At 45.9% G+C, this 18,319-nt stretch overlaps 1 protein-coding gene across 1 annotated transcript in view; it reads left to right on the top strand.

Annotated features, from left to right (window-relative positions):
• Positions 1–15,770, top strand: part of LOC144123369 (neuropeptide receptor 15-like) — a 33,665-nt gene extending 17,895 nt beyond the window's left edge. The window contains exons 3-5 of the mRNA XM_077656211.1: positions 9,371–9,617; positions 12,813–12,986; positions 13,988–15,770. Of these exons, the coding sequence (XP_077512337.1) occupies positions 9,371–9,617; positions 12,813–12,986; positions 13,988–14,290 (724 nt within the window). The 3' untranslated portion in view covers positions 14,291–15,770. The remainder of the gene's footprint in view (positions 1–9,370; positions 9,618–12,812; positions 12,987–13,987) is intronic.
• The last annotated feature ends 2,549 nt before the right edge of the window (positions 15,771–18,319 follow it).

The raw sequence follows: 18,319 nt of genomic DNA, 5'->3' as shown, positions 1-18,319 counted from the left end.
GCAGCCGCGCTTGAAACAATCAAAAGGAATTCAGTGTTACTGCATGGTCATCATGCTTGATTTATGCAGTAATATATTATGAAAATAGGTATATCCGAAGGAGTTAGTTTTCTTAACAAATTATTACTGAAATAAAATGTCCCGTGCGTTTATCTTAACCACTAGAGCAACTAATTATATATGAGGTGATAAAATTGTAACGCCCATCAATAGTGATATTGCGATGCCCACGTATATATGCTCCTTACTATGTGCGCAAGCAGCCGTTGACAGTCGTGACTTTTATTGTTGGCCACATTCAGCCTTGTACAAAAACAGCACCTTACCGCCATAGTTATTGGCAACATAAACCTACATGTTGAGTGTACGGATTGGGCACGCCTTTATTTAGAGCCACTGAATATGGCATTGCAACATTGAAAGAGAAGAGGCAGGAGGCGCAAATTTTTGCTTTAAATTTATCCAGCGGCACTAAAATGGGTGTGTGTTTAAAATTTCGGTTATCAAATTTCGAAAATTGAAAAACTGTAAGACACTCTTATAGAAATATTGAAGGTAATGGTCCATTATTCTGATATGTAGCAAAATGTTTCTTTTAAAATGGGAACGCTTTTGACGATTGCAAAAACGTGAACAGAAAAAAATACAACACTGCCGTCGGGTTATCTACAGATATATTGATTGTTATATTGACATCTTACATTACATTAAAAAACTGCGTTAATAAGCGGTGTCCCGCTTATAAATGCTTTTCTCCAAAATTGCTGGGTATGGTTTTGCGAAAGCACCACTCCAGGCATGCCAACCCCGAGCAAGACTCTTGCCTTGCCTTGTCGGGTAAGCTCGGCAAAGTTCGGAGCTGCGTCACGCGAGCTGTAGCCAATGGGGGAAGAAGAAGAAGAAGCGAAGAATGAACAGATGCTTTATTGTATACTATTATGCACATTAAGCCATTGTCCCGTCTTCGATCTCCAAGTTAACAGGACCCCTGTCCTTGCGTCTTCCAATCTATCAGGCTACATCCTATTACCACTCGTTTTCCCGTCAAAGCTTTCCTGTATCCAGCAATTAACCGCCTGTGTCTTGGCCACTCCCCCGTAGTGGGCATGTGTGAGTAACGTCTGAGGCCTTCCTTCCTTCCTTCCTTCCTTCCTTCCTTCCTTCCTTCCTTCCTTCCTTCCTTCCTTCCTTCCTTCCTTCCTTCCTTCCTTCCTTCCTTCCTTCCTTCCTTCCTTCCTTCCTTCCTTCCTTCCTTCCTTCCTTCCTTCCTTCCTTCCTTCCTTCCTTCCTTCCTTCCTTCCTTCCTTCCTTCCTTCCTTCCTTCCTTCCTTCCTTCCTTCCTTCCTTCCTTCCTTCCTTCCTTCCTTCCTTCCTTCCTTCCTTCCTTCCTTCCTTCCTTCCTTCCTTCCTTCCTTCCTTCCTTCCTTCCTTCCTTCCTTCCTTCCTTCCTTCCTTCCTTCCTTCCTTCCTTCCTTCCTTTCACACGTCTACTCTGTTTAACTACGCTACTACGTAAAGTGGTACATTAAAACCGTACCACTTTTTAAGTGTTCACTTCGCACTTAAACAAGAAGGAAGAAAGATGCAGGGAAGAGCTGACAAAGAAACAATTTATGACGGCGGTGGATGCGAAGAAATGATTATTATTAACCAGTCACAAAACAAACGCGGACGTTTTAGAGAAAAATAGAGAAAACGCTACAAGTTTAGTTTCAATTGACTGTTATACGGTTATTCACCCGAAAGTGCCTGGAATGGTCGAACAGATTGCCTCCATATGCTTACTCGACGAGACATCCACACGAATACGTTTGCGCGCTCGACACGTACGCTCAAATACAAACCATGCTGCGTTCGTAGCAGCTTTTACTGCAAAGGTTCACGTTATGTAAGTAAAAAAAAAGAAAACACACTCTCTTTTTTACATTCAAGGGGACGTTTCGCCAACCAAATGTATTCATTCCTCGTGAAGGCTGATGAATTATTTACGCAGGTATATTGTAAAGAGATTTTACAAATTCCCAACCAGCAGAAAGAGTGAGGGAAACGTCGTGCGTGAGACAAAATGCAGAAAAGGGCCAGATACCGGTTGCGTATGGTAATATGGTTTTTTATTTCCTCACTTTCACATCCATTATCGCAAGTTACGTATTCAGGAAAACTGGGCACTTTTGTTCGGAAATAAAAAAATAATGATATTTCTGAGTGGAATTTTTCCCCATCGAATGGCCAAGGTTACCTGTTCAAGCTAATCTCTAAAAATCTATCGTCCTTTCACATACCTTATCGCTTTGCCCAAAACCAAAACTTTGCTCCTTACCTTTTCATTTCTTGCGTCTGGTCTTGTTTTGCGCCTTGCTATTTTGTTTAGGCCTGACTATACTGTTTGACCCACATTATTTTTGGCTTGCTGCTTAGCACATCGTTCGCACGCGAGTTCTTCGCTTCCACATGAGTATTTTTGTTTCTTCCGTTTTTGGTTCGTTTCCCGCGCATAAATTCTTGACCTGGTATGTTTTTGTTTTTGTTCTCTGTTTTTGTTTTTGTGTTTCTTTATATAAAATGCACCGGCAGTGAGGGCCTTTCGGGGCACTCTGATTAAAGTAAAAAAAAGACATGCTCGGAGTGTCTGAATGAAGGTATAAAAAAGCAAGGCGGAAAAATAATTCTGTACCGCTAGCCGCCCGTCGCGCATGCTGCCAGATGCTGGGCGGGCCCTGCAGAAAGAGCTAAATTGGTTCCTCTTTTACTGCCGTAGCGTTCAGTGCGCTTTTGGATTCGAATGAGTGCCGACAGAGACTCGAAATACGTGAAATTCCGAAAAGGTAATTTTTCATTGCACGTTTTCTTCAATATGCAGTCGGAGGAAATTTCACGCACTGTCCTTCATGAGTGGTTGGAACAACGCACAACTCGTTCTAGCGTTCTGGAATTTATTTTGATAGAGCGCTTTTCTTTTTTTTGTCGTGCGACTTCGATAGATTTTCTCTCTTTCCATCGAACATTTCTTCTCCACGCCTGCTAACGCTACATCTGAAATGCAAGGGCGCACAACGAGGGGACGGCAAAAAGCACAAATGAAATTCTTCGTAAAGTCTCGTCCACTGTTCGCCGTTGTCGACTTCAGCTGAAATGGCGCATACCCGAGAGGGGAGCCAGGCAATCGTTCGGCCCTTGGAATATATGTCACTGTTGTTATTGCCTGAAGAGGATATAATGCTTAACTCTTGAAAGAAATGGTGATTTCCATGAGAGTCGTTCTGAGCTAGCATCAGCAAGAAATGACCCAATAACCGAACGCTGCCGGATTCCCACAGTGGGTGCGTGTCAGAGTTCCTGATGAGGTCAGCAACAGCAACCCAAGGACGCGATTGCTGAAGATTTACAACTACACTAAGACAAAAAGAAATTCAAGACGAGGACACTGGACGATGCTAATGGTCAAATGAAGTTTTATTATGAGAACAGTCTTTTTTTGGTATTCCATGGTGACGGTTCAAACAGCACACACAGACTAGGAAAGATAGTGAGGAAGACGAACATATCGCTGTGTTCGTCTTCTACACTGTCCGTCCTCGGAGTGCAAAATAGAGTATGACCAATTCCGCACAAATTGGCATTAGCCCATTAACGCTCCCGCGTCATACCATTAAGGCGGAGCTTAGGTGTCCCAGTTTTATTACGCTAGGACGAAGGCCGCCACTCATCGCTTTTGACGCTCTTTGTCTGAAGTTTGCTTGACATTGAGAACCGAGCCTCGAGCTAAAATTAAAACAGAAGGGAAAACAAGTGCTAGCGCACCTAATTAGCATTTCGCCTCACCACGCTAAATAGGACGTCACTTTTCTCAAAGGAACGAATTTCGTCACGCACCACTCAGTTTGCAAATTCCAGTAAACTCACAACAGGATCGATGTATTGAACTGCGGACAACGCCCATCAACCTTACCTGCATTAAGAACTCGTCTCACGAAACAGTACAAGAAAAAAGAACATTAAATGTTCTGTTGAGGAATACATCGTACGCTGCACCGAGACAGAGGCGCACATATTTTATGTTACATACACGATAACCTTCAACAGCATGGTACCTGCTCAGATACAGAAAACGTGACACATGCCCACGTGCCTTATTACCTAAACGAGGGACGCGGACCACCGGCGACCCAGCACCCACTCAGATAAACTCAAGAGACAAGCACAAGTCTCGTGACACTTCAGCCAGTTTGCCTGGGGCGACCAGGCTCCCACTGAGGTAGAAGATGCTCAAACTATACACGACCGGTTGCGTATCTGGCCGCGCACTTCCAGGTCAGTTTTCCAAGCCGCCGCCACAAGATTAGAAGAAAAAAAAATAAAAGGGGATTGCATTGCAAGGACGGCCACCGGCCAGAGGCAGCGCCGTTTCCTGGACCTAATCTCACAATATGCACGCTCGACCACCTATCGAGAGCTTGTTGTTATTCTTCCTGCGGTCATTGCTTTTACTTTGCATGTGTGATGTTGCTCTTCGGCTTCCGCGTACACACTTCACACTTAGGTCATCGCGTAGCAATTCCTCGAGCTCTCTGAGGCAACAAATAGTCTCAGTACGGTGCGGCAATGCCCGCGAGCGATTGTTAGTAACCCGCTGTTCTCATCAAGCCCATATTCTCGGCCTGTGCCACTGGCAGTAGCTGTTCTTGTGTGCGTGCGCTTCTAGTGTCCCGAAGGGGGACCGAGGCTTAGCAGCGCTACAGACAAACGCGTCTTTGCAATCACCCTGAGGCCCAGAATGGACGACGGCAGCCTAGAGGAGGCCTTGAATGCAAATATGTGTCCTCTCCCTCACAAATGCTCCAGCGTTCCCACCTAGCCTCATCGATTCTCTGCCGAGGCCACATAGGCCGAAAGAGCTAATTACTCGTAGTCATTTGTTTGATCACAAGGAAGTTCTTGCGTGAAGTATTATCGAACTAAAGAAAGCAACGATGCAGCCGCTGTAAGTTTTTGGTTTCACCGATGTTGAAATGAATAATAAAGAAAGCGAAGGTGATGTTTTGGTTGTTTGTTCTTTAATCGTAGTTTGCTTCCGCGTTTCCTCACTGTTAATCAGCGTGTAAACCTCTAGTGTGGTTCTAACACACTCCGTTTTTATTCCTTTCTAGTGAATACAGAACAGTGAAAATTTCGTGCCTTCTTTAAAACGTTGCCTTTACATTTGATGTAATTTATTGCTTTTTGTTTAGATTTACTTCTCCCAGCCCATTCTGTCTTTCCTGGTTGACCCTGAGTCATAAATCAGAGGAGCTGGACCTTCGTACTCCCGCCTTGCCTCAGAAAAGTGCACCCCCGCAACAGCCACTAAGAGAAGAAGCTTTGCTACTGCGGAGTCGCGAGAACAAAGCTTTTCAAAGATTTTATACTACACTTTTTTATTGCACGGCCTTTAGCCGTGTACCTATAGCGCCTTCAGTAAAGATGGCATACGCTATCATTCAAGTGCTTAAAAGCCCCCCCCCCCCCCCCCCCCCTTCCCCCTCTTCCTTTCCGATGTTGCTTTCCATACTCGCGCACTTGGTGAAATCAAAGTGGCAAGGCGCTGAATTTCCAGGCAGAAAAGAGAAACGCATAAAGCGAAGGAGAAATATCTGCAGTGATCTGATTTTCTGCATCATAGAGTGGCAGTCCAATGATTGCGCGGCGTAAACAGGTTGATTAAGCCCTCACGCTGCGTACACCTTAAAAATAGTGCTTTACGATAGCAGCGCATCGTGTAGCTCGCTATTAGCTATTAGACATCGCGCTCTTCCTTAACGAGTCCTAAAAGCACAGCATTAGCCATTAACAACGGTGCGTCCGCTCGCACGGATAGAAGCTTGCGTCTAAGCATGTAGACGTATCACCAAACCATCGTGGGTACTGTGAATGAAATCCGAACGTATTTTATAGATAAGTTTTAGATGCCTGCATAGGGTATAAAACCAGGCATACCTGCACAAAGTTATTGGAGCGTATGCTTCCCCATTATTACTATAAAATGACAGTTGGTATTTCGGTAGTGAAAGGGACTAGGGTGGACGCTTTTCAGCAGCGGTTACATGCAATTTCCCGAAAAAATTAACACTGCGTGTTGTCGCACACATTTCCGCGGCCAAGAAGGAACTGAGCACAGCACATTTTTCTGCGCACTGTCAAAGCTGAAAGTAGTTTCGTTGGGCGATTTACTTTTGAATAGGCCTAGAAAGCTCAAATGGCGGGTAAATTCCAGCATTTACACTTACTAAACGTTCGCTTCCACATTTTGTGTAACGAATTAAGAGACTACCCGACATCGCATCCTCCCATTAGTAGAACTTAAAGCTCAAGTTTCAATGTCACGTTCCGCAGCTGAGTTTCCGAAAGCGTCTCGCCTCTATGACAGCGGGGACGTTGAAACTGGATGCCCTGAAGCGTGTCACTGGGAAAGCATTCACCGCTTCTGCGTCCAAGGTCGGAGGAAACGCCAGTCATCTCAACTGCTGCGCCTCGCGAGAGTTGTAGCAGCGGCCTGTTTCGCAATCAAATCGCCTCCTCCTTGGGGCCGCTCTCTGTAAATACTCATTTCGGTGACGCTGTGGCATCACGCGCTTTGCCGAGCGTCTCGGTCATTTCGATTTCATCGCCGCCGACGCCGGGAGTGTTTGCTGCACGCCTCGGCAGCCAGCGAGGGAGAGACGGATTCTGAGCGCCCTTCTTTCTGACGTGTCTCCAAAAGGCCTGGGTGGTAAGAAGAGAAAAGGAGAAAAGACGATAAGGGCAGGGGTAGATGAAAACAAGCAGCAAAAGGGTGTTTTCGTTGGCACTGCTTGAAGTTAAACGCTGACCGGCGAGCCGCATACAGGGCGGAGCGATGCAGACACTCTGCTCTGCTCCCAAAGAAGACCTTTTTGGCTCGTCGCCCATGAAAGGATAAGCGTAGAAAAATAGGAATAATTTTCTTCTTTTGAAATAATTTTTCGCAGCCCGGTTTGTACTCACTTTACACACGAGGTGAGCGCAGCACTCGGACGAGAAGGGAAAACTTAATTTCAGTATTTAATCAAATCGCGCTTCGCGCGAGCATTGAGTCGTAGCTTATGAAGAAAAAGTACTTGCGCAGTGCGAGATTTATTTGCGGTACAAGTACTGACCGCAGACTTGACCTTTATGATGAAAAACATGTTAAAGAGCGCAGTCGCTGAAGCTAATCTATGAGTTTTCTGAATGGCTCCCGCCGGTCACTATATACACAGCGCAGGCACCTTCGTGATTATTTTTACAGGGATAGTCGGTAGTAGTTCTTTCCATAAGTGGAATCCGCAGTAATTACTACTGTTTAGGACCTTAGCGTTTAATGCTCGTATTCATTTCACGAAAAAAAAAGAATTGTATGGTGGATTTGCAAAAAGCGAAACATGTTTTGGAGAAATAGTCATCATGAAAGCGAAATATATTGCAGAGATATCGTTAATGTGTACAGCAGCTGCCGATGCCATACGCTTTGCGGTTTCCGTGAATTCTAAACGATTTCTCCGCGTTCATGACGTTTCAGAGTGTGCAACGTATTCGATCTTTACGATAATCTAAGCTCTGTGATCAACTCATGCGACCGAGCCTTTTGTTCAAGACTACCATCCGTAATTTACAGTGTCCAGAAGGGACGTAGGTTCTCACAGAGTGTGATGTGTCCAGTTCGAGAGAAGTGAATGGGAGACGTTCTTTCAACTGTGATTAGCAGGCAGAGATGCGCTCTAGTATTCACAGAGAGGGGGCAAATCCTGGTCTTCTCTTCAATAATTTTGAATAATTGGCTACGAGTAAAAAAAAAAAACATTCGTGATACCCACTGCGATGTGTTAGTAGATATGGCGTTCACATCGAATCTCGGCAGAGAAGGCACAGTTTTGATGGAGACGAAATGCAATAACGCCGGTGTGCCTTGCAATGCAATAGCGTGATTAAGAGAGAGGGTAAGCCCTATCCTTCCCATGTATTTCAGGTCTTATCCCGATTGAGTTTTATACCAACAGGGATAGCGGGTACTTGTTCGTTGCGGTTCGTTGAGCAAATTGTGCTCTTTCTACTAATCTGAAACTATTTCCCACAATTAAAGCAGTAACCTTTTATGGTTTATTTTTCGCTCGAGGACAGATTTAAGACATTTGGTTTGCATTCCTCTATAGAATCAAAACTGTTAATTTTGCTTGCCTAAGTTTGGTGCAGTATATTTCAACATAGTAGTATAAGATATAGAAAAAGAAATCACCTCTTGTATCCTCCAGTTTAGAAAGTAATGACACCGCTGTAAGTAAAAATCTTGATTTGAGTTAAATGAGTCTAAATAAAACCGTACTTCAAAGCAAAGTTTTTCTTGTGCCATCATATTCTGACCCATTTATTCCGTAGGCTCTACTTTCAATCATTATTAAGCTCATCTTTAAACTCCTTTGCGAGTAGTTTAGCTTCCTAGGCTTGTTTTGTGACTTGCTGTGCTGCTCGGTCATTAAAGTGAACTCGCCACCGATCAAGTTCTCTCAGTTGGCGGAGAGTGTTGCGGCTTCAAGTAAGCTGAGAGACAGAGATAGAGAGAAAGAGTAAAATTTGTTTCTGTAAGAAACATTTAATCGCAGTACTCTTTTTGCCTCTAGTCCTAAAAAGGCATTTTTTGTGTCTTGCTCCTAGAAAATATTACTTAAGGACAAAAATAACATGCAAGCCAAGAGCTCTAAGGTTATTGCCATGTATGTTTTTACTTCAACTGAAGAATAGACTTTCAGCTCGGTGTACGGAATTGAGTTTCACAAGACAGGTAAACCTACCAAAGAGGGCCTTGCCACTCGCTTCCTTTTCCTGAAGACGATTCTTTAAGGACAAATACACCGCGCAGGAAGAATAATTGCGACACTAGAAAAGGTACCGAAAAGAGTGTCTTTTCTGAAAAGCAGGCTAACAAGAAATTGTTTTTTTTTTCAAATATGTTTGCTTACACTGTCTCCCAAGTGGTCTAGATTGACCGGGAGCCCCCCAATACTTCGTGTATTCTAGCCAACTCGCCAATATTGGACCTTTAAACGTTACAAAGCACGCTCTGCATTTATAATAAATGGGACTTGCAAAGCACCCACACGATCCCGGCCATTTTATTGTTTGTTCAAAATAGTAGCTTTATAAATTACGGGATGCATAAAAATTTAATTCGTTTTGTGGCACCTGAATGCGTGCTATATGTGACGCGAAGCAATGCGAATCCGAGATTTTAATTTTTTTTCCGGAGTGGAAAACCTTGTGTACTCAGTATTCAGTTTCAGTTCATTTCACCACGCATGCACATCAGATTGACAAAATATGTGTCTAATGTTTCACCCCGCAGGTACGTGGCCATCGTGCACCCGATGCGGGCCCACCTACTGTGTTGCCGCAAGCGCGTGCGCCTGGTCATCGGCGCCCTGTGGCCGCTGTCCGCGATTCTGGCGACGCCCAACCTAGTCTACCACGAGATCCAGTTGGCGAAGCCGGGGTTCGCGCCCTGCATCATGAACTTCCCGTCGTTCCAAGCGTTCGTGTTCTTCAAGTACACCGAGTTCCTGCTGTTCTACCTGCTACCGCTCATCGTGCAGGTAATCTCTTCTCCCGGCTCCTAATGCGGCGACATTTAACGCTAGTCCGCAATGACCTGCGCGCATGAACAGCATCAGCATCTAAGCCGTAGAGAACAGGAATGCAGGCAGAATGCGGGAATGTAGAGGGTATGGAGCAAAGGTGCGAAGATGGGCGATGACGTTCGTATCGAGCAGCAGCAATACAAACCGGAAAAGAAGTGCCATTGACGTCACACCTCCTATTCATGGCGCTGCTTTGGCGTGCCCGCTCAGAACTCGACGCCCTTGCCTTGGTATCGGCGTTCGATGTTCGTACAGAATGAAATACGAGGCGAACTCGGTAAGAGCCTTTGAGCTGTGCGTGTGCTGGGACAAGAAAGTACACGAAAAGCTGCTCGCTGAAACGAAATGCCGCCCGAGTACACGGCAGCCTCGGCCGTGCGTGGCAACATTTCGCACGACAGAGCTGGCTTTGCAGGCCCCTAGAGAGTGCAATCCAGAAGTGTAGGCGGCAACGAGAGCGCATGCTAACGACCAAAGGGTCGATTTTCGCTGCAACGTGGGCTGCAGGAAAGGTTGCTGTGTAAATATTTGATGACTGAGCCGAAGTAGAACAGCAGTTCAAATAAATGATGATAGCGCGCCGTTCACAGCACGCAGGGGAGTGGCTTCTGTAGCGTTAGACCGACACAAGTTTTGCTTTCGATTGGCCTGCACTCATTCAGTGGCCGAACTCGTCTTCCGACCGAGCTTTGACAGCTAAGGAAGATTTAATGCACGGAGGGATTATTCACGTGCAACTGAAAAAAGTTCTCCTGCAACGGCCCCTCATTATTTTGGAGGCCAGTGTCAAGGCAGTAAAAAATCCGAGTGTAACATTACTCAGCCACGGCTGTGGTTCTGTTCTCATGTTTGCGTGATTTTCTCAGTGTTTGCTGACCACCATCATTGCAGAAAAAAAAAATCAAGAAAAAGTACAGCGTTTTCGCAGTGGCACTGAGTAAAATTGTCTTGTCGTTCATGTGCTCAGAATCCTTCCAAGTTTGAGAAAAAATAGACAAACCCTATTTTCTTCCTATTATTTCGATGATACTTTATATCTTCGAGCTTCAGACTGGATTTAGGAATATCATAATCCTCGCCACCACCATTATGATCATCATCACCACCAGCAGCATCATCATCATTATCAACTGGTCTACATTGATGTAGAATGGAGGCGTTTGCCACTGACCTCCAGTTAACCTCGCTCTGCGCCGCCAACGTCCTCTGCTCTGTGTCCCGGCAAACACGCTAATCTCATCTGCCCACCGACTTCCTGCTGCTCTCGGCAGCGGTTCATTCCATCAGGAATCCACTCAGCTACCCGCAAAGACCTTCAGTTGTCCGCTCTCCACATTACATGGGCTCCCTCCCACAAGGTTATTTCCTTCTCCCAATTTCTGTTAGGATATTATTGGCGAAATTTGCTCGCTTGGTCACGCTACCCTATCTGTCTCATACTGCTCCCCTTATTGATTTCCCGTGAGCCTACCGTAGTCCTTAGTCTGATTTCAATCTTTCTTGCTGGTCGGTAGGTCTCGGTCGCACATTTGTGACTACTGGCGGGACGGAACCGGCAGCGATTAAGACGAGATTGAGCCTGAGTGCTCAATCTCGTTTTGATTAACCCGATTTCTGTTGATGCTTCTCGTTCTTCTCGCTGGCCCGAAAGACGCAGGTTCGATCCCAGCCGCGGCGGTCGAATTTCGATGGAGGCGAAATTCTAGACGCCCGTGTACTGTGCGATGTCAGTGCGCGTTAAAGAACTCCAGGTGGTCGAAATTTCCGGAGCCCTTCACTACGGCGTCTCTGATAGCCTGAGTCGCTTTGGGACGTTAAACCCTCATAAACCAAACCAAACCATATTCGTTTGAAAGCTTAAGAATTTTAAAATTGATTCTTTGCTGCACTTTTATTCATGAATGAAAATTGTTAAAAACTAACATGATTAGTCTAAATACCTCACGCTCGGCGTTTTTTTAAAAAATGAGAGCTCTATTCGCTTGAGCCAGTGCAACTTGCAAAACATGTCTAGCTGCCTTTCCGCGGAATCGCACTGCTATCATAGTTAAATTTTGATATACTAGATTACAATATAATACGATCACAGTAATTTGTGTGTTTCGTGCGCGCTCAGAAGAAAATTGAATGCCAGCCTTATAACTAGCACAACCATCAGTGAAAGATAAATTATTGCTGGGAGGATAAGCAATGTATACCACTCGATCCTCGGTTAGAATTCATTGCTGCGCAACTTGCAGGCAACGCTTGCTCTCGAGACTAGCGAAGAGGCGACTGCTTTGCCATAGAAGCATGACTGTCAGTTCGTTCCGATCAGTGCTACTCCTGCTATGTAAAAGAGCATAAAGTTACGCAACGGTGCATGATGCAACCACCTTTGCTTCCGAGAGTACATCAAGCAAGCATGTCACTCTAAGGCATTTCAAAAGTAAACTTAAAATGAACTGGATAAAATCAGCTTTGTTAATTGTGATATATTTGTCTCTAAGCATGGAAGCGGACAACTGGGCTTGTTGGTGATCTTTAGATTCAATGGACATGGTAACTAGCGCTAAAGGCAAGGACAGAAGAAATAAAGATGGACACCACGAACGCTAGCACTAGCGTTCGCTAACACTAGCGCAGCTAGCCTAGCGTTCGTGGTGTCCGTCTTTCTTCTGTCCTTGTCTTTAGCGCTAGTTACCATGTGCATGGAAAAAACTGTCTCATGGGATAACAAGGTATATATTTTTAGAAATTATTATTTTATGGCACTGAATTTGCATAACATGCTAAGCTTTGTACTGAGAGCTAGTTCCAGCTCTATGTAATTTTCAGGCTAAAATAGCAGGAGAGCGAAGAGAGAATGTTAAGTAGCCGCTACGTCAGTTGGCATTAATATAAGATACTTCAGGAAAACTTCTGTTTTTGCTAGTTGGTGCATTTTGAACCAAAGAAAAGGAGCAGCGCAAAAGCATGCAACCACACAACAAGAAAGGACAAGACACAAGCGCTGTATCTTGTCCTTCACAGATACAGCGCTTGTGTCTTGTCCTTTCTTCTTGTGTGGTTGCATGCTTTTGCGCTGCTCCTTCTCCTTGATTAAAATAAGGATTCGTTGGGGGCTTCAGTTTGTTTCTCACAGCTTGCATTTTCTTCCTATTTCGACAGTGCGTGTTGTACACTATCGTGGGCCGACGGCTGTTCAGCGCCGAGTCCTTCCGTTCGATGGCGCCTGCCGTCGGCCGCGAGAAGTACGCCCGCTCGGTGAAGGCCCGCCGAGGAGTGATCAAGATGCTGGTGGCCGGAGTGACCGTCTACTTCATCAGCTTCTCGCCACATCAGGTACGTTGCATTCTGGTGCACTGTGCCTTGTCTCGTGAATAACCGGCACCAGAGTGTAAAGTGGAGGGCCTGTCACCAGGAGGGGCTAGCGTTGGTACGAAGAACTTGTCATTCGAGAATTCGTTCCTCAAATGCTTCACTTGGCGGTGAAAATGCGCGTGCTTTTCATTTTGGCGCGACTTGAAGAAGGACCTTTAGTATTTATTCAGCGCTACTGAAGTATAAGCCAACGCATAGGTGCTGCTACGTGTACACTTTTACGAGATAGAGTATATTTATCCGCGTTGATCGTCAATGCTGACTGTTGAGGCACCAACTGGCGGAGGTTAGTGGACTATACTAAAGCTTATATCAGATGCATGACAGGTACCGAACCGGAATTCCGACAAGCGAAAGGGCCGAGTGCGAGTTATCGGTTTCTAAATTAATACGATCTCGATTTTAAATGATGATGACATGCGGGCTTGTCGTGCTATTACCTTCTTCACGCTAGATCCCTGGGCTGCGCTTAACACTGACTGTAATGGTTAATCTGAAATCCCTGAAGCGGAGAATTAGCATTACGTTTACTACTACGGCTAGTGATTTTTGAAGTTATAGTCTTAACACGCATTTCGTAGGAATACTTTATAACAGTCACAAGTAATGCAAGTGCCGATTAAGTAAAACATTTTTGCCGTGTGTGGTGCCATTTTATCTAGATATCAAACGGACAATTATAGATCAGCATCGGGGTGACTAAGTTTCATGTGCTGAAAGTGGTATTCGATTTGCTATTGTCTGTGGCGTAGCTTATAGCACAAGTAACCAATCTGGACAAATCAACATTACAACAGCGGATGAAAAACCACGCGCACAAAACGCATTGCTGCGCACGCATCTCCCGTGGTACCAAGTCCGTCACCTGGCGCTTATGCGCGATACAGTACAACGCAATGAACACGAGAAAAGGAGACAAATACGGGCGCTCACATACTGCAAACTCCTATCGCGATGTGCAGGTGCTTCTGCTGTACAACACCCTTTCCGGGCGGCGCTTCGAGGAGACTTGGACGTACCTCATCTTCGTCAACCTGATGGCCTACACGTCTTCGGCGTGCAACCCGCTGCTCTACAGCGTGTTCAGCCACAAGTTCCGCGCCAAGTTTCTCGCCATACTGGGCTTGCGCCGAAGGCGAGCGGTGAGGGGATCCGGCCTGACGTCGTCCAACAAGAAGAGCGACGCCAGGCGCTGGTCCTCGTCGCCCATCATCCGCGGCGGCGTCGGCGGCCAGTCTTGCAAGACGTCACTCACGCAGGTGTGACGTCTACGCAGCGCGGTCCGCAAGAGGCCGGTGTGGGTGTGACGAAAAGTGCATACGTCACCAAGTACACCATTCTGTGGATGGAGTGACGCAGCGCCACCGAGGAGCGACTTAAGTTCGCCAGCTTTCGTGGGGACATTCCATGGAGTACCGTGAAAGACATTGCTGCGGCAGGTGCTAATGCTCAAGCAAGCCTACTTCCCTCTGGCTACGCAGTGAAGATAAGACATGGTCATCACTAACTTGAAATGACGTTTAACGGATTGTGCGTGCTTTGTGCGGGCCAGGCGTGAAAGAGGGGACATGGTCACTGTAGTCAATATTCAGAGACGTGATTTAGTGTCAGTGAAACGTAGTGTTTGTTTCACTTCTACGCAATGCTTGTGACTTATTATGCAGGGTGCTTGGAACTCGTGACTGGTTGAGGTAGACAAAACCTTTTCAACGCGTCGGAGCCTACACTAATAAGACTCCTAATAAGGTAATAATTACTGAGAAGCATCCATCACGGCACAGCCGTGAGGCTACAAAAGAAAGCTATAGAGCTTTCAAAGAAATTGTTGCAGTTGAAGAAAAATTTGTCTTGGTCGGAGGATCAAAACCAAATCGAGGCAGTCGCTCCACCAAGTGAGCTAACCAGGACGGCTACCAGATGGTAGAGCGAGAGCGAATCGATTAACAACTCGAACTGAGAACGCTGTTAATTAGTTGAATGCTTAGTGGAGTCCCCAGATGTGGAGTAGATTTGTAATAAGGGACAAGTTACTTATTAGCATACTCCAAAGCACAACCTTTCTTCTCCAAATGAAAGCTACTCAGCTTTCACAGAAACTTTAGTGGTAAGTACTCATTAGGTTCCGTCAAGGCGCAGCCATATGGTTGCGGTCTCTGGACCTGGAAAAATTCCCTTCAACTACAAAGTTGATGGCAAAGCCGTATAGATTTCCTTTATAGCTGTGTGCCTAGGCTTGGGTAAACGGTAATGAGTAATTACTTCCTTATTAAAAACCTGCTCCACCTTGGGGGATTCTCCAAAGCACTGAATTAACATGGCGGCTGCGTTTTTCAATTTTCCGATGAATATCGACAAACACACGATTATAGCTTGAATCAGTGCACTGCGCTTTCTATGTGACTCAAAGTTAAAACAAAATTGTTCGAACAAGAACATGCGCGTGCTTGTTATTGCTTCCCGCTCTTAACTGTGAAATGCTTGGTGATCCGTTTTTGTCGCTTTGAGTGGCCCACTCTGTTCTTCATAAACAGGAAAAGATTGTTTTACAATGCGCTGTACACAAGCTTCCGGTGGTCCTGCCCGCCCCCCCCCCCCCCCCCCCCACCCTCTTTTTTTCACATGTTGCTTGCATCTCCTTTAGATGAGATACATTAAACTATATTGCAGTAACATCCACCACAGGTGAAATCATTTGCATTCAATGGCGTGCATTCAAGTTTCTAATAAAAAATCACTTTCTTTGCGCCTCGCCTGTTTTTGTGCATGTCACAGTAGTTGGGATGGAGGTTAGTTAATAGAGATCTTCATTACACAATAATTGCCATGCATAGCGTAAAAAAAATGAGGCAAAATAATAAATCATGAAAGGAAACAGCGAATACCTTTAGGCCAGGACGTTAGCAAAAATATTTCAATGCTGGCTTCGCATTCATTTTCTATATCTTCATGCGGATAACGTTTCTCTACGGAAACAGATGCACTAATTAGGTTCTTGTCAGTACGCAATAGTTTTGGCTCATGCTTCTTTTTTTTATTAAAGCAGAGTTATGAACGCAATAAAAATGATAGAAAAGTGTTGAGTTTTGTTCTCACTGCCTCAAGTGACACTAAATAGCAGCTACTACTCGGCAGAGAGTTGCTTGAGATAACTTGTTGGCATAGTACCGTCGAGAAACAAAACTGTGAGAATGACACTGATGGAACAACTTTGGCTATTTTCAGTACCTGGGAGTTCGAGCGTGAAAATGACACTGACATAACTGTCATACACCGAAGACTTTGTTTATGCTCATATGCATCGTCTCTATGATGCCGCATCCACAGCAATTACTTTCGCGCTGTGACCATGGCTCCTATCGTTCCCGCTTCACTGAATTCCACCGGTGGCTTCTTTCTGTACGAAGTCATTACACGCTTAGATACACAGCTCCTATAGCGTCACTAATGTTGCACTTTCTTTCCGCCACATCTGCAAAGAGGAATCCCTGCCAAAGGTTATGGCTGGAGTTGGCTACTCCAGAAGAGAAGAGAAGAAAGGGAATTTTAATGAAAGAAAGGCGGAGAGGTCGGCCGGTGGTAACAGGGCCCTGGCCTGCTACTCCACACAGGGGAAAGGGAAGAGGAGGAAAAGGAAAGTGTGAATGAAGGCTGATGATGGCATAATACAATGAGTTTCACGGGTGATGTCTATGCACACGCACACAAACACACACACAACACTGGCTGGCGCTCGCATCGCGGTTACTGGACACACATAAAACTCAAAACTGGTGTCTGCAACACAACACCGACACATGTCATTAACCATGTAGGTTGTGCACAGGCGGTCACAAACGAGTATCCAGGCCTGTTTCACACAAAAAGTTGAGCAGGGCTTTTGTCACACGCCACCAATCAGAACGTCTCGTCCTTGCGCCCGGAAGAGTTTCCTCTGAGAGAGGGCGAGAGTCCAGGTTTTTCACGGTCGCCTCCAATGTTGCTCTTTCAGAAGTATACTTCGGGCACGCGCAAAGAAGGTGTCCAATAGTCTCTGGTGTGTTGCACTGTGCGCAATTTGGGTTACTTTCGATGCCGATCTTGTGAAGATAGTGTTTGGTGTAGGCAACGCCAAGCCGTAGCCGGTGGAGTAAAGTCCCATGACGTCACACCACCACAGATGGGAAATGTAATCGTGAGCCAGCGTCAAGCTTACACACGCGGTCCTGTTGATGACTCGGATCATGCCAGTGCGACTGCATTGCCGCCTGCATTAAATGCGCCAACAAGGCTCCAATGTCTGATCTTGAAAAGGCTATCTCAATGAAAGCACCATCACTATGTGCCATCCGAGCCTCGGCGTCAGCACGCTCGTTTCCCGCTATGCCGCAATGGCTCGGTATCCATTGAAACTTTATGATATGGCCGCGGTGGAAAGCCTCGGCTAACAAAAGCACAATCTGTTGAACCAGCTGCTCGCATGCTCTTGGTTTTAGATAAGTTTGTACGACCTGTAATGCCGATCTCGAGTCGCAGAATATAGTCCATTGCTGCGCTGGCTGGTGACCAATATAAAGGACGGCTTCTCGTATGGCTGCCAATTCGGTTGCCGTAGAGGACGTTTTGTGCATGAGCCTGAAACGGTGACATGAGGCATTTCCTGGCACTATCACCGCTGCAGCTGAAGAAGTGGTCGTAACGGATCCGTCCACGAAAACATGCTGGGTGTTAGTATACATAGATGTAATGTATGACAGCGCCAGCTGTTTCAGTCCGACTGTTGGAATGTGCGTTTTCTTTGTTATCCCTGGGATTGTTGTCCGTAAAGATGGTTTTGGTACTGCCCAAAGTGGCACCTCCGCAATCTGGTGTGGCGCGTAGTTCGAAGGCAGCGCATTGCGCTGCATCCAAAGGGCTCTGGAAAAGGCTGCATCTGGACGCACCGCACTAATGTTAGTCAGGGGGTGATGACGATGCCTGGTCAGATGCCGCAAATGCACACGAAGTGGCTCCTGTTGAAAATAAATTCGTGCTGGGCAGGCGCGGGCCTCATAAAATGTGCCCCATGTAGAAGTTTTACATGGCAAACCCAAGCATACTCTTAAAGCACGAGCCTGCGCGCTTTCAAGCACACGCAGGCCTGATAGTCTGACCCCCGAGAGAACGGGTGCACTGTATCTGAGAAGGCCGACTACCAGCGCCTGGTACACGTGTAGTAAAGATCGCTCAGAGGGACCCCAACATTTTCCTGCCATACACCGCACAATGCTTGCAAAGCTGTCGAGCTTTTTCTTGAGCACAGAAATGTGCTTCGTCCA

This window comes from Amblyomma americanum, chromosome 3 (genome assembly GCF_052857255.1).
Source record: "Amblyomma americanum isolate KBUSLIRL-KWMA chromosome 3, ASM5285725v1, whole genome shotgun sequence".
NCBI lineage: Eukaryota > Metazoa > Arthropoda > Arachnida > Ixodida > Ixodidae > Amblyomma > Amblyomma americanum.
Note: the sequence above shows the minus strand (reverse complement) of the source record. Positions and strands in the feature narration are given on the sequence as shown.